The following is a 17,209-nucleotide window of genomic DNA, read 5'->3' as shown; positions in this document are numbered from 1 at the left end:
ATAATTTTCCAAGTTTTTTTGCTACAGGCCATTAGAAGAAGAAACAAAAAAGCTGTGTCCTAAATTGTAACTCTGTTCAATGTTATTTGTGGCTTTTATTGGCAAAACTTTTGTACCTTTACTAGATAATTGTAAAAAAACATATACAAAATCATCAGTATTATTAAATAGACATAAAAAATAGTCAAATGTCAAAAAACAAATGTCAAATTTTTTTGACAGATAAAATTTTTTAAACATTTTTTTTATGTTCATCGTATCTTATTTTACTTGAAATTTTTCTTCTACTTCATTAAACTTATAAATATCTCGATTCCATTAGAATTAAAAAGAATTTATTTGGTAATACATACAGGTTGTTCAAAAAATCGCGCATTTCCTTGAAAGGGAGTAATTGGGTAGTCCCCAGAGCACTGAAAAAATGTTTAAAAAATTCTATCTGTCAAAAAATTTTGACATTTATTTTTTGACATTTGTCATTTTTTTATGTCTATTTAATAATACTGATGACCTTGTATATGTTTTTTATAATTATTTGATAAAGGTACAAAAATTTTGTCAATAAAAGCTACAAATAATATTAAACAGAGTTACAACTTAGGATACAGCTTCTTTGTTTCCTTTTCTAATAACCTGTAGCAAAAAAACGTGGAAAATTATTTATCCTACAGAAATAAATAAGAGTCAAAGTGCAAAATTTAAACTCTCATAACTTCGAAATTTTTATAGATAGAATGTTTTTAATTTTTTTTTATGTTCCTGGTACCTTACCCTACATGGCATTTGTCTTTGGGGCGCGAGTTCTGGCTCACTCTGTATGTGCATATGATGTAGAACGTTACTCCTTCAACTTTTAAAATCGCGATATCTCAGGAATGGTGATTCTTGGAAAAAAAGCATAATGACTATTTTGTAGATAATTTTAAGATCTATAATTTTCGTCTGAGCTACTTTTTTGATAAAACTTGCCGTTTTCGAAAAAAATCTAAAAAACGTCAAATATTGACCTTTGACCCCGAATAACTTTTTTAGCACACATGGGATCGATGGGGACTTTTGACACTTTATTTCTAATGGTATACCCAAGGTCTCCACCAAAATTTAGCTCTGTCGGAATTTTAGTTATTTGACCACTATTTTTATGACTAATTTGACCGGACTAACAAGTGTATTTTACGAGTTTCAAGCTACAAATATCAATTTGTTCAAAATCTGTCTTTACTTTTATATGCATTACATCAAAATTTCATTTCTCTTATTTACTGTCTTTCTAAAACAAGGCCCTTTGACACTAGAAAACGTGTATTGTGTTTTCAATTGATACTACTTATAAAAAATACAATAGAAAAATTCAAAATTAAATCTTGCAATTAACAAAAAAACTTGTTTCACTAAGTTTGACACAGGAAACTATGCTACATTGTTGTTTGTTAGTAATGCTGCCATGTGACAAAATAGTGCGACTTTAGCATAAAAATTTACGATTGGCAACACTGCAAAAGAAAAGATTTGACAACAAAAGAAGAAAAAAAGTTGTCAACAGTGAAAACTAAAACTGAAAAAAAGGGTGTACAAATGTTGAAGACGATACAAAATGTTGAAGAAGACAAAAAGATTAGTAATGTGCAAAAGTGGTTTATTATTATTATTTTCTAAATAACACACGAAACGTCATTTTTGAATTTGTAGTAATGATTTATAAAAATGTGTTGCTGGTAATTCACTTACAGTTTTACTTAAGTTTTATTAAAAAATATTAATTTTCTAAATTCAAAATATTTGTACTATTAATTTCAGAGCTGACATTCTATGACGTCTGAAAATTATGTTCCTTTGCAAAAACATGTTTCTCGTCCAAAATAACTTTTGGTAACCGTCCAGCATGGTCACAAATCAAGAAATTATCAGTTCCCGCCCCCAATTAATCCAAAACTGGGTCTCCAAGCCCCTAATTAATCTCGGTTTGTTTTCGTCATTGATCATTCCTTTGATCAGCAATGAAATTAGCTCGCAACTTAAGTTCCTGTCGAGTTGATGCATAAAAGCCAAATATAATGCGACACCGGAATATTAAACAATTCCCCAACGTTTACACGCAGATTTTTTGCACGTCTATATATCACGGCAGCCCTCCCTTCATCCCTTGTGTTAGGTGTTCGCGGCTACGCCCCCAGGGCGAAAAGGGTAAGCCGCCCCTCAAACCTGCAATGCTGCGGCACGATTTTAATACTTTATACCTGCCACCTCATGAATATATGATTGTTTATAATGTCATATGTGCCGGTGAGACGCCCTCCGACTCTAATATCGCCACGGTATTTAATTTTTATGCATAGGAGAGGGAGGAACAAGAAGTAAAAAGCAAACCGGATTATTTTAATATGAAACTATGCGGACAACTTTTTACACAAATAAGTGGAGTTTTGTGTGAGACTGATTTATTTCATTTCAGGATGGATATTATTTAATTCATAAAATTTTCACAAAGCTTAAAAGCAAACGTCAGTATAATTTTTGATGCAATTTAGCTGAAAATGACTTTTTCAAATACCACTAAAATGTTTTTTTTATAAAGTTTGTCGTTGTTTTATTCACGAGTGGACAAATTAAATCTTGACGCATGAAGACCGTTAGCTCTGCTTTTAACATCTTTTGACGCTTTTGACTTCGTTTTTCTCTTGTCTTTTTTTGTCTTTTAAGAACTTTCTTCTTTTTTTCTCTGTCAATTTTTTTCTATTTTTATTTGCTCAAATTTAGTCATTATGTTGCAGTTTTTTAATTTTATTTCTTTTTTTGTATTCGAATTATTATTACTAAGTATTTTTTTCTTTTTTCTTTGTTAGAATAAGGAATTTTTTGTAGGTCATCAGAGTAGTTTTTTTATTTTTTATTATTAAAACTAACAAATTTTTTTGAGAATGTATTTGGAAATTGTAGGGAACATTTTCAAATTAAATGATGAATACATACAGGGTGTGATAGAACTCGCGCTCTGGAGCAAAATTTCAAATAAAAAAAGAAAACAGGAACATGGAAAAAATGTTTAAAAAATGCTGTCAAAAAATTTTGATATTTATTTTTTGACATATGACATTTTTCTATGTCTATTTAATGATACTGATGATCCGGTATATGTTTTTTATAATTATTTAATAAAAGTACAAAAAGTTTGGCAATAAAAGCCATAAATAACATTAAACAGAGTTACAATTTAGGATACAGCTTCCTTGTTTTCCTTTCTAAAATAGCCTGTAGCAAAAAAACTTGAGAAATTATTTTTCCAACAGAAATAAATCTCTCATAATTTTCAAATTTTTATAGATAGAATTTTTTTCTATATTCTTGGTATCTTAACTTAAATGGCATTTTTCTCCGGGGCGCGAATTCTGGCGCACCTATGTATTTGCTAAAAATTATTTTGAGACAATATAATATTTAAAAATTAGGAAAATTATTGAAACATATTAATGGTTATAACATAAAATTTCTAATACACAGATAATTTATTTTCAAAATTACTTCTGTTGGATAATGCTAAAATTAATTTGTAGTTATAGTAACTAACTTGAAAACAGTAGGCAGAATTTCATTGGCCTATTGGAAATACTTGTCTTGATTTTTTTTTCAATTTCTTAAATGTAGAAGAGAAGACATTTAAACAATAGTAGCAATTAACTGTCTGTAAAGGTGAAACAAAAAGTAACTAAAAGAAATTGCTGTGTGAGTAAACGAATCAATACCAGCCATTGCAGTCTTTTGCTTCCCTGCTTTAGAAAGTTGCGTTTTCAGTCTTCTGGTGTCGATTTTCGCTCGAGTTGTTTAAAATTCGTTGTCCCTAAATATCGGTAATGACAGAGCATAACCGTGAATAATTGCCTTGACGTGCTAATTATTTCGGTACCTTAGTGTTTCCCGGTAACTGATATATGGTCCTTCGAGTAACACTGTATTAAATTTTACGACACGTTAAACTTATTTAATGTCTTTAATTAGACTGTTCGCTGCGTGGGTCGTGTCGAAAACATTGATTTTCAACAATTAAACATTGAGAGATTTATTCATTTCTGGACGTGATGTTTGAAAATTTCCAGATTTTCTACATTAAATAATAAATAAATCTGTTTATGGTTTCTGGACATGTCAATTTCAAATGTTTGGTGATGTCTGGAACAGGCGGGACGTTGCAAAAGAGTGCACCAAAGCATAAAGAGACAATTTCCAAACTGTCTATTTAAATAAACTAGATGATTTGGTTGTATTAGAATGGGAACTCTGCAATTTATTTCGACAAAATGACTAAAATCTGACTTGAAAGATAAATATTGTTTCGTAAATATTCCTCTCAAATAGTTTACTGAAGCAGTGAAAATTCAGATAAACTTAACATGTTGCAAAGATTTTTTTTTTAAATCATTCTCACATAATTACAATTTTTACAATAAACAAAATTGTGTTTTGTTTTCGAAACTTTAAATTTTTTAAATTGTCAAGCCAATGTTTTTGTTTTTTGTTAGAAAATAGGAATAAAACTGTGACAGTCCTTTACATAGCTCAGCTTTGAAACTTCAAATTTAATGAAATTTCATCTTTTCCCTTTAACGACGTAAAGCCATGGAGAAGCTGACGAACGTCGTATAATAAAACTACACGATGAGAAAAAAAATCTATTAATTTTAAAAGTGCTCACCAGCTAGCCGTCCATAACGCTGAAACATCCTTTCCACATCCGTTTTGGAGCACTGGAATGTGTTCAGATTTCCGACGAAAACTCTCGAGTTTACCGCCTGAGGGTCTTGAGAGTTCGTCTGGTTTCCCACCTTGCTCATCTTCATTTTGGAGGATTGCCTGCAACAAGCAAAAAATCGCTTTTAATTAGGCCGAAAGCCTGAAAATGTCAGCAAATGCAAGTTTTATTAGCTGATATGTAAGGAAGTTATGCTCGTTTACGACTTTGCCGATATTCATGACGACTTTAATATGCAGTTTGAGATAGAGAGTGGTGCAAATTACGCCCGATTCTCAATTTAGATCGCGTCAAAACGGGCCAAAATTAAAACCCCAACGAGTTTTTCCTATTTTATCAATTTTACGCGAGCACAAAGCGGCGTCTATTAGTGCAGCGAGAATCGATTCGGAAAGTGTTTGCAGGCCGGCGGCGCTTTGTTTCGGGCGTAAATTAAAAATTGTTGACAGTGTGGATGCGAGGATTAGGCCCCACCATACATGTAAGGCAGACACCGTGAAAATTCGATAAATAACGAGCGGATTTGACAAATGTCGACATTGAAACTATCGCAAATATCTATGCCGATGTGGACAATTGCACCGTCATAAGCGGGATATAAACACTAATTCATGATAATTTATGGCGAGGTCTTGCGTGAAATCCATCAGGTTGAGAGCGAATTTAACACAGCGTGAAGATTGGGATGTGGTGGGGAGAAGTAACACTTAAAGACAATTCTGTCAATAGTTAGAAAAAAACATTATTTGTCTCACAACGAGAAACTTGAGCTTAAAAATTGTAGATTAAAAATTTTTCTTTATTTCGCATTAATTACAGTTATAAAGTGCATAAATTGCAAGTAATTTGATATTTTACTGTTTGCAATGACATTATAAAAGATGAAAAATGGATATACACAGGTAAAACGTGTCGTTAATACTTGTCGTTAAATCCTTTTATCAAAAATTTCATTTTATGTGTGACACATTACATCTCTTATTATACCACTTTCGAGTAGGTAAATAGCTATTACTATTTTGTGTCATGATTTGATAAATGTGAAATGAAACAAAGAGTTTATCGTTTAATAAATCACTGAGTAATCATAATAGAAAGGAGATAATAATCTAGGAAACAAAAAATCTACTTACTGAATGAATGAATATATGATTCAAAAATTATTTATTTTTAAAAAAAAGTCTATGAATTACAATAATTTTATTTATAAATAATTGGTTTTAACATCAACATAAACACTTTGGTTCAAGTCTATTAAAAATGTCAATTAGCTACTTGCTCATACCGTTTAATGAATTACAAACTTGGGAAGCGGTAGAAGAGCTGCTAGGAAGCTCCACTAGGCCATAATTCGTATTATACGAATCCGAGCTCAAATCCATGGATAAATCAATGTTTAGTAACTTGAAAATCGTCGACTTTATTATTAATTTATTATGTAATAATATATGGTTATTTAAAAATATCTGTACTGTAAAAGTTGCCAATTGAAAAAAAAATTTAATATTACCAAAAATATCTTTTTTTGTTCAGTCAGAGAGCAAAAAGTTTTCTGATTTCGTTCCTATCCAAGTAAGAAATTTTATAGTATGATTGAAAAAATAAACAAATATTGAATACAAACTTTTATAAATAGTATATTAAAACTGTAGAATGATCTATTCAAGCAAGAGTTTGAAATTTCGACTCAAGTCACGCAGCGGTGAGTGGAGAAACAAAGAACAAACGATTGCTCGAATGATGGCCTTCTGTAGCAAGTATTTTGGTGTCATTGTGTAATCTGGAAATGCATTCTTAAGATATTTTAATTTAAAGTGAGGACTGCACAACGCTGAAAATGAAAAATATGAATTTTGAATGAGTGGTATCCATGGCAAGCAATGCGTTTTTTATTCGAAATTAATTACTCTATTGTTCTGAGCAATAAAAAATTAATGATCAAAAAAAAAACACAGAAAATATGACCTGCAACTGCTGGAACTTGAAATTTTGAAGATGTATCCGGTTTTCGAGACTACTAGTTTAAAAGGCATGTTCTCGTAAGGAACTTTTCCAAATTTTATAATATTTGGTCAAATGGTTCCGAAGTTATTACAAAAAAAATCTATTTTTATACCCACATTCAAAGGGCTGTAAAATTCTTGTCAGTAGAGATAGGACAGTGTAGAGTTATTATTTGAATTAACATCATTTTATAGGTCGTTTTTGAGGTTCAAATATTGCTTCCTATTTATGAATAACCCTGTACATTGCCAGAACTACGGCACGTATCCACTAATGAATGCGTTTAATTGTGACCAAAATGGCATTTGAAAATGAGAGCAGTAACAGAATGTATCGTAATGGAGGTAGGTAATATCAAATTTTGAAAAACATGACATATGACATTTTAGGTTGGAAAGTGGTCACTTTCTTATCAGTTTTCGAGTTCCCAACCTAAACTGTCATATTACACATCAACTGATAACGAAATAGGTGTTTGTTATTAACTATAGGTACATACATTATGCTCCTCATAAATTACACCCGTGACTTATGATCTTATAATAAATCACAGGTCTGTTATTATTGTGATATCTTGGACACTCTAAAAGTGAAAAACAACAAAATGCGGAGATTGAGCAATGTAAACAAAAATTTAATCACACAGAAGATTTTAGAAAACAACGACAAAATGACGCTCTGAATACATCCTTCCGGCTTATTAATTTCCTCTAATTGCGTCAGCGTTAAGGTTCTATGCACATTTGGCATGATTTAGTCGTTGTTAATACCGCATATATTGCATCCATCTAATTTATAGAGATATCGGAATTATGCGACGACCAGACGGAGTGGATAGTTGGCGCCTATTTGACATTACAATGTCTCCCTAATTACACCTAATGTTAATTGATTTCGGGATTTGGCGCTTTGAACCCCAAAGGGAGATGCGGCTTGCGGAATGCCAAACTGTGGCCTTTGTTACCAAAAGTTGCAAAAGATTTACTCTGTTTGCTTTTGATACTCATCAAAGTTTCAAAAGGAAAATCGCTGCTTGCGAGAGGATATTCAACGCTTTCCCACTTATCAAAGAAATGAACAGAATTTTTCAAATCAATAAAATTAACCTGTTTCTAAGTACTTAAAAAAATGTTGAAAATTTATCGTCGCAATAAGATACAACTCCCAAAGGATGTTACGAGATATTGCATGCTGCATACCTAAAGATGCAAAACCGGCTATTTGTTTTATTTTGCAGATTTATATTTGTTTGCATTTGTTATGTGACTGCGAAATGTGAATGCAGACATCCTTTTACCTCTACAAGAAATAAATGATAGGTTCTCGATTTCTTTATTTTTACATTTTATAGATATTTAGGATGAATCAAGTTTTATCCACACGTCTTAACAGTCTTAAAACAAAGAAAAAAATTGTTCTATCAAAAAACCGTGAATTTTTTTTTACAATTTTGTAGTGATGCGCATAAAACGTGACAACCTTGAATATTTATTTTTATAAAAGAATACGAAATTGTTGCATTTTCTCTGTTATATCTCCGCCTCCACTCCAGAAAAATCCTCTCCGTATTTAAGCATATTTTCCGCCACCACCAGCGGAATCGGCCATAATTTCGTCCAATTTATCCACCGCTTCGCCGTTGAGCTTGTAAATAAAATAGGGCAAATAAGCGCCGGGAAAGAATAAGTCGAGAATTTTGTCGTCAACGTATGACACACTAACCGCTTATTGGACCATTCCATCTTGCGTAAAACGGCCCAATTTTCCCATTCAATCGAGTTTAAGCCCTTAGAGTATTCAGGTTTAGGTGTTAAGAAGATAAGGGCGCGTTTAAGCCCCAACTTGCGTACTTTGCATAGGTTTAATTTGAAATATGTTGAACCGAATTTCAACTCTTTGGGGAGTCCTGCTCCTCTTTAAACGTTTAAGACTCACATACATATTTTCAACATCGCAAAGGTTTATTTTTTTTTGAGGATATTAATTTACAAACTGTTATTATGTTACTAACTATTTCTCTGCTTAATAAATAAAATTAATTCAAATTTAAAGGGTCCAGTTTTTTACATTTCTATTGTTATTATAGTTGTTGGTTTTTTTTTTTTTGAGAGTAATTCCAAAATACCAGGTTACAGTTTCTCAAATGTCTAAGATTATTTTATAATTATAAAACATAAGATTCTTCTAGAATTTAAAGCTTATAATATTCACAATTCTAAAACACAGTTTTAGTTTGTTCAAGTTTTGGTATTGGTTTTAGAGAAAAAACAAAAATAACAGAACTGACAATTTCCATATTATCATGTAGACACTTTAGCTCTTTTTATCCGGTGTTTTCATTTTAGAATTTGCTAGTTTGTTAAATGTTTTGAACACTATAAGACACAAATTGATTTTTTTTAACTTGTATCTGCTTAATGTTTAAAGATTTGCCTTATAGGAATCTATCATTTTATTTCTAATAAATATTTAAGTATCTTAAATTTAAAGCGTTAAGGTTTGGGTTATTAGAAAATCAAATATTTTACTTGAGATTTCTAAAATTGGGAGATTGTAGATAAACTTGGTTTTCTTATTTGTTATTGTTATTGTTTTAAAAAAACTATATGTTGTCACATTTGACAATTTTATGAAAAATATAATGTTGAACGTATTGTTCAATTAAAAGCATTTTTTGCAAAAAAATATGTAGTTTCCTTATAAATAATAACAGCAGTTTGCGTTGTTACGGTCGAAAATTGATGGTGTTAAAAGCCGTTTTGTATCAAGTCATCATGTTCTCATTTAGGAGAACCGCGCAAGTTCTTTGTCGGTAATTTAGTGCGTTTCTAACAAGTCGAGCAACACGTGTAGTTATTATCTGCATTATTAATTAAGTTTCTTTGTCGTAAAAGTAGGTGTTTGTTGAAACTGTAGTAAGTGGTCGTTACCGAATCAATCCGTAATCATCATTTGTCCCTCTCATCGTGTTTCGTCCCCCAATAATGAAAGCAATTTACTTAAAACCGCTTGTGTGTATAAATAGGCAACAAAAGCTTTCAACTCTTGTTCTTCGATTCGTTCCGCTATTAATATCGTTTTATGAAAGCTCTTGCATAAATTTGCGATGGCTTTTGTTTGCCTATCGACCGGTCTAGTGCCATTTATGGATCAAATTACATATTTAAGCGCATTTTACCTTTTCCAAGTGCACTTTGGTCTGGCTTTAATTATAAAGGTTCGAGTTGATGGCGAGAAGCGAGTTCGCAGCAGCGAGTTAACTGATTCGATTTCCCCTCGGCAATAAACCAAATTGCGAAATTCAGATGCTGTAAGTGTTGCAATGACTAAGATTAGAATGCATGTGTATGTAATTAAAGAGGGAAATCCAGCCAGAAACGCCACCTGCATTTCAATTCGAGTGAAATTTCTAATTTTTCCAAAATAATGCAAAGAGGATTAGGGCTGGAGTGATCGCAGGCGAGTATCGAATCTCGACAAAGCTCCTAAATTGAGTAGTTCGGATTGGGAAACAAGCATTTGTACCCTTCTTAAAGGACATCAGCATTCGGGACGAACCGGACCGCAAACTTTTAACGGGACTGCTGAACCCACAACTCTACTACCACTTAGATATTGTCCAACACTAAATACTGGCGAGGACCATACAATCGATGTTTAATGAATTAAATTCGGGGAAAGATACATGAACTGAAGGAACTTTCCTCGAAATGGAATGCTTTTAGCTGGGCCTACATCAATCATTCCACTCAAGAACCTCATCTATCAAATTGCTTTTGTCTTAAAAATATTTTTTGTACTTTTCTTAAATAAATTAAAACTTCAACGTCAACACCTAAAATAGAGACAAGTCAAGTTTTTTTTTTAAGTTTTCTCAGTCACTTTCATTTTTACGAGCATTAGTGAATGTAATAATTCCGAAATCATTTTTAATAATAGAAAATAAAAATTCTCACTTTTTGGATACAATATTTATTGTAAAACACTTGCTTTTTATGTGTTTTGCATAAATGACTGAATGAATATTTTTAACAATGATCATATTTCAGAATTTTTGTCTAAATCGTTTATTAGATTTTCCAAATTAAGTTTGAACACAGAATTTCCAAAACATACAGGGTGTCCGGAAAGGCACGCACCTCCATGAAAGGGAGTAATTGAGTAGTCACCCAGAGTACTGAAAAAATGTTTAAAAAATTGTATTTGTCAAAAATTGTTGACATTTATTTTTAGACATTTGACATTTTTTATATGTTTTTTTGGGTTCCGGTGAATTGCGCTCACTTCAAGCACGGCGTTTTAATCCTTACAGTGGACTGTGCTCAGAAAATTTTTACATACCTGCGTTGCGTTAATCCCTATGTGAACTGCGCTCAGTTCGGTCGAGTAGCGTAATGTAAAGAATTAAATTATTAAAAATTAAATTCCCAGGCTGATGGCCTTTTGAAATAAACAAAAACGAAATAGGTTATTATTTACATTTACTGAACACAAATATGTATAGGTGTACATTACCTAAAATGTTTTAAAAAACTTGGTCAAACTTATAAGATAAACAATTTACAAAAATGGATCGATCTATTTGCTTCTTTTTCAATATTTTTTTTAAATTAAAGCCTCATCATACCTGTTTCTAAAACTGAGCGCAATTCACACTGCCAAGTTTTTTTTTATATTTATTTAGTAAAGGTACAAATATTTTGCCAATAAAAGCCATAAATAACACTAAACAAAGTTACAATTTAGAAGACAGCTTTCTTGTCTTCTCTTCTAATAGCTTGTACTTGGAAAATTTGGAAAATTATTTTTCCAGTAGAAATAGAGTCAAGGTGCAAAATTTAAACCCTAAATTTTGAAATTTTTATAGATAGATTTTTTAAAACATTTTTATTGTTGTCTAGGACACCGCCCGATGATACAGTGTCACGGAAGTGCGCGAGTTTCCGGACAGCCTGTATAATTTTGGTTTTCTACATTTTCAAATTTAAAACTAACTAAAATACGTATTTTTTTAATTGAGATAAAGTTTGCTCAAAAACCTAAAGTTGTAGAAAAATAGTAATAGTATAAATGGTTCTGTTCGTTTTTAATATCTTTGAAAAGCTAGTTGAAAACTAAATCGAATTGTTTAATGAGATTTTTAGTTTCTCACTATTGTGAATTGTGGTTAATTTTATTGTTTTAACCGACGAACCGTTAACTTAAAAAAAATGTGTATAATTAATTCCAATTAAAAATTACACCGAAATTCCAGTAAATCTAATTATAATGCATCGTAATTCTATTGTTTTCAGAATAATTCCTATAATTTTATCTTAATTTTCGTTATTGCAAAATAATTCCGATAGTTCTAAGAAATTAAATTTTCAAAAGAAATTATTTTCCTCACAAAATTTAAGCCAATCAAATTTTTCAAATTTCTAAGATTTATTCAATTAGATTCAAATTATGCAATAATTTAGCACGGCGTGTGAATATGATTGGATGAATTTCAGAAATCTGAAAATTTTGATTGACAATTTTTTTGAAAAAAATTATTATTTTGTATTTCTCATAATGGTAAATATTGTTTTTGTTAAATTTATTCGGGAAATAGTCAAATTGTCAAATTTTCTAATTTTGTCGAGTGCACTATAAAATATTACTATTGATAATTCCAAAAAAAATTCTAGTAATTCCAGCACAATTCCAGTAATTCACAAATAATTTTAGTAATTCTATACAAGAAAAATTTTAATGATTTCAAATAATTCCAAGCAATTTCGTGTACAACCAATTCTAGAGTTAACGGCCCCTCGGTTTTACTTAAGAATAGTATCAGAGATCACAATTTCAATGCAGCGTAACAATTTGTTTATCATATTGACCATTTTTCTGTGTTTTGCGCTATTAAGTATTTATTGAAATTTTTGCTTAAAAACACTCTAATGAAACATACTTAACATTGATTTTGAATTGATTTATATTGTTATGTCATGCATACAATATGACTTGTAACAAATTTAAACCATGCAGTGACCGAACCAACATTCATCTTTTAGTGAGATGTCAGTTGCACCGTTCAAAAAACGTCCATTGTGAATGCATTGTCGATGATGTATTACTACTTGTGAATTTATTTTAACAAGAGCTCCTGAAAAGTAGGATTATGAATATTTCATTACAGCTGCACTTGTCGTTTTCAGTTGAATTGTAATTTTATAATTTGGATTATTTATAATAACCATAAAATATGGATGCCAATTTCTAATTTAAACCTTGCGCCACATGAATTGAATAGTGTTTTTTTACTATTGCATTTTTTAAACAATTTCCAAAATGTTGATGCAATCGAATTAAAATTCACCGTCTGTTAATCGAATTATTTAGCGAACTCATTCACGTAGTCATCTAACATAATTTCCTCCCTGTCCAGTCACCAGCCGGGTCAAAATCACACATTCATTTTCCCCATTGATAAGCGGACGTGTGGAGTTATAATTTATTCGAAGCGTTACAATACGGCGTTTTGTGTTAAAAATTAAAGCCATTGTAGTGCATTTCCAGACCATCTCGCCTTGCATAACTAACGGAAAATTGAAACCTAGTCGAGGCGAATTGTCACCGATGGTGGAAACGCCCCCTCTGTTGTGTGGATTATTCATGATTTCGAATAAGGGGTTTCGAATTCCAGATGTCGATGTCTGAAATAACAGAGTTTTACAAGCAACAGACGTTTCGATGAGAATTACTACGTGGGGTATTGATTTCGGTACCTAGAGAAAGAGAAAAAACGGATCGCTTCGCAAAGATTCGATGTGTATCTACCGACACACGTTTTCGCTTTAAAAATATTGGGAGAATAGAGGAATTTGGAAGGCGGAGACGCTTAGAAACTCTGTCGGATTCTCAACAGTTTTATCTCAATTGTGCGAAAATACATTTCACATAGATCTTTTTCTGTTATTTATTTTATCTTCTCGCGTAATTTCAAATATGTATTGTAAAAAAGATATTTATTTTACTGTTTGTTTCGAAAATAGTATATTACAAATGAGCTGGTAAATATGGCATTACCCTGAGTGCTCGAGATCAGATAAAGCATAAGGGGTAGGGGAAGACGGGGTAAGATGACGAATGGGGAAAGATGACAAATTCAGTATTTCTCACAGTTTTTCACAGATAACAGCACGTCCCAGAGTGCATATATAAAAGTCCCCTAGTGATGTTAAATGTTACTCATTAGGATAAACAAGCGTGCGGGCACATTGAAGCAACTTGTGACAAAAAATTTATGTAAAACCTATTATATTGAAGAAATCAGCATTCTAAGTTAAGTTTTTCAACTTCTTTACTATAATCTTCTGAGAGTACAACTCAATACCTACTAATTCATGAGAGGTTTATTTCTTTTACAATAGTTTTGGTTAATGATGAGCTCTGTTTTGATAAAAATGGCGTGAGGGGGAAAGATGACGATTAATTTTTAATTTTCCTGCAAGCCAGCATTTTCAACCACAGCCTATAATCTCTCAAATTCTTTCCCAATCTATGGATCCAACTCCATCTATTTCTTCGACTCTTCCTCGAGTGGCAAGTGAAAAGACTGCCAGAAAACAAAGGTAAAAATTGCAATCGTTTTTTTTATCGAGAACTCTTGTAAAAAAGACGTTGGAACAGAAAAAAAAGAAGCAAGAAGAGAAAAAGCTGAAAAGACAGAAAAGTTTGACGAAGAAGGCAAACATAAAGAAAACACGTGGTCAACTGGACTTTTCTTCATCTTCTGACGACGAGCCATCTTATATCGTACTTTACCTCGACACTGATGATGATATAAACCAGCCGGATTTCGAAGAAGAGAAATTGTGCATCATATGCTCGGAAGACAGCAAGGATGAACTATGGTACCAGTGTTTCAAATGCTTTAAGTGGACTCATTCTGAGTGTTCCCGATGAAATTAGAAGAAGGCCAACTATAGGCCCTACAAATGCATTTCTTTTAAGTTCTTTTTCTTTTTTTATTAAAGTTACTCGTTAATAAAAAAAAATTATGTTTTGAAATCTGAAGTTGTTCGTCATCTTACCTCAGCTATGGGGTAAGATGACGAAAATTACATTTTTTATTAAAACTCGTGTTTTGTCCATTTGAAGGTCAGTGGCAACTGAAAAAATTCTTGGTATTAAGCAAGACACGGATAAAGTTCTCATAAAAATTTCAGTTCTTGAATCCATTTACAGTGGCCAGGAAAAATAGTAGAAGCTTAACCTCGTCATTTTACCCTGCCTTCCCCTAATGCTATTACTACTGAGGTTTGTATGCTATTTTATTCACTCACAATCACATTATTTTTTGTCGAAAATTTGAATAAAATAAAATTCTAGTAAAGTTAAGGTCCAAACGTGATACTAGGCCATCGAAATTGCGTTTGATTTTAGACATTTCAGAAATGTCAAAGAAAATATTGAAATAATGTATGACTCTGATATTAAAATTGTTGAAATTGAGTAGCGTATTCTCCCAGAGGTAAGAAAAACTGCTACAGAAGCAACTGAATACTTATTTAGCAAAATATCCAAACGTGTCAGTTTGGAAAAAAAAAATCTCGAAATTTTTGTAATCTTAACGTTGGCAAACCTGCATATTACCGCTCAAAGAATCAGTGATATTGCTGCTTACGGGATTTAATGATGTGTTTCTTAATCTTTAAAAAGTTAGTAATCGGCATATTACATTATAATTACTATAGTAATTGTGAATAAATGTTAATTAAATGTATCTTATAGTTTTTATGTAAAAAAATAAAATCTCTAATATTGCATCAAAAATATGAAGATTCGTGGTTTTGCAGTCAGTCTCAGTTTTTTAATAAGTGTTAAATTTTCTGAAAAACCTCTTTAGCATGAAGCTTTAAATTACGTCTCTTCTATCGTTTATTACATTAAAGAATTTTTTTTAAGAATCCTTAGAAACGAATAAGAAATGTTTTTGAAATGATGTGTGGAACAAAATGTTTACAGTTACTCTGAAAATGTTTATTTATTCAATATTACAGTTGTGAGTAAATCTGTAGTTATTAACATCACACCTTATTTAAATATTATGTTTTAAAAAGTCACTTTCTTTGCTTTTAAGACTGTTAGAACTTTAGCGGCAGATATATACTGTCATGTCAGAAATCTAAGCAAATTTATAAAATATTCTAATATTTTTAAGAATTAGACTCACTAATAAAGAAATACAGACCATTTTTTATTCTTAATTTTCTACATGATACCACTTCAGTGTGGAAGAAATGAAAAACAAGAAAAGACTTATCTCCAAATTCTGAATATAAAACGAAATGAATTGGTCCACACATAGTTTAAACATAGTTTTTTTTTCTGTTTTTTGTTGTTAAATGTTATTTCACATTTTTGATATTTTTTATCAGTAATTTTGTTAAACGTAAACCAACAAATAATTTGTTGGTAAAAATAGTTGTAGAAATGCGAAAAGACCTCTCCGTACGAATGATGTTTGTTTTGTGAAAGTATAGTTTGATGTTTTACCTATTTTTGCAAAGGCGAATTTATACAGCTAACAAGCAGTCGTGTCTCGTAGGCAATACCAATCCATTCCAATGTGGATGGTGTTATTTCCGTTCGACGTCCAGGAAAGAAACATGTGCAGTCGCGGTACAAGCAGGTAATAAATCCGCCGTTTTCAGTACATCTGCAACGGTTGCATAGAGCAAAAGCTTTGAATACCGGAAACGACGACGTCAGACACGCTATCGTCTATCGTTCCATTTTCCGACCGGTGTAAATGTTGCCAGTAACGGATGTATGACCGAACAGTATCTACCTAGATGTCGTGAATACAAGAATACGGATATTGTGTTTCCACAATGAAACTGTTTAAACTAGGCCGCGAGGAACACTCGACACGAGCTAAGCATCAGATAAGACGTTGCTGAAGCTTTCGAAAAATTTCCCTGAAACGGACGATATTTCACCGGAGGGACGCATAACGCACACGACGCTTACGCTAATTTCGGGGATTTATCTCGACAACAGATTCCACGACGCAGGCATTAAGCTGAATAATGCTGTATTAAGATTATTACTCGTACAAGGTGGTATTGGGAGGAGAATTGAGCCACAGATACAAGAACACATCTTTAAGAGGCGGCCGGAGCAAAATCTCTTGCGCAAAATGCGCATTTTAAAAAAATACATTTTAAGACGTTTTACCGAACTTTTAAAACAGTCAAAATGTAGATTGTTGTATATTAAGGTGATAATTTCAAGTCTGGTAAAAAAATATTTATAAATAACACCTCTACAGAGGTAGGACGATTTGGAATCGAAAATCGAGTGAGCACAAGATTATTTACAACCCCCACATAAAAACTAACCGCAAACAATTAGACCCAAATTTACAACCACACCCGCCGACAAGCTGATGACACAGATGTCTTGAATTTGTAAAAGAAAATTTTA

The 17,209-nt window shown here is 31.8% G+C and overlaps 1 protein-coding gene across 2 annotated transcripts in view; it reads right to left on the bottom strand.

The window, feature by feature from the left end:
- The window catches only part of LOC123005775 (heterogeneous nuclear ribonucleoprotein C-like), a 183,657-nt gene that overhangs the window by 86,906 nt on the left and 79,542 nt on the right, over positions 1-17,209 (bottom strand). For both annotated transcript variants that reach the window (XM_044399733.1, XM_044399741.1), the window contains one exon: positions 4,688-4,845. In XM_044399733.1, the coding sequence (XP_044255668.1) occupies positions 4,688-4,845 (158 nt within the window). The remainder of the gene's footprint in view (positions 1-4,687; positions 4,846-17,209) is intronic.

The sequence above is a fragment of the Tribolium madens genome, unplaced genomic scaffold (assembly GCF_015345945.1).
Source record: "Tribolium madens isolate multiple individuals breed KSU strain unplaced genomic scaffold, Tmad_KSU_1.1 Scaffold_11;HRSCAF=98;Tcas5.2_LG3b, whole genome shotgun sequence".
Lineage (NCBI taxonomy): Eukaryota > Metazoa > Arthropoda > Insecta > Coleoptera > Tenebrionidae > Tribolium > Tribolium madens.
The sequence above is the reverse complement of the archived record's forward strand: the minus strand, read 5'-3'. Positions and strand labels throughout refer to the sequence as shown.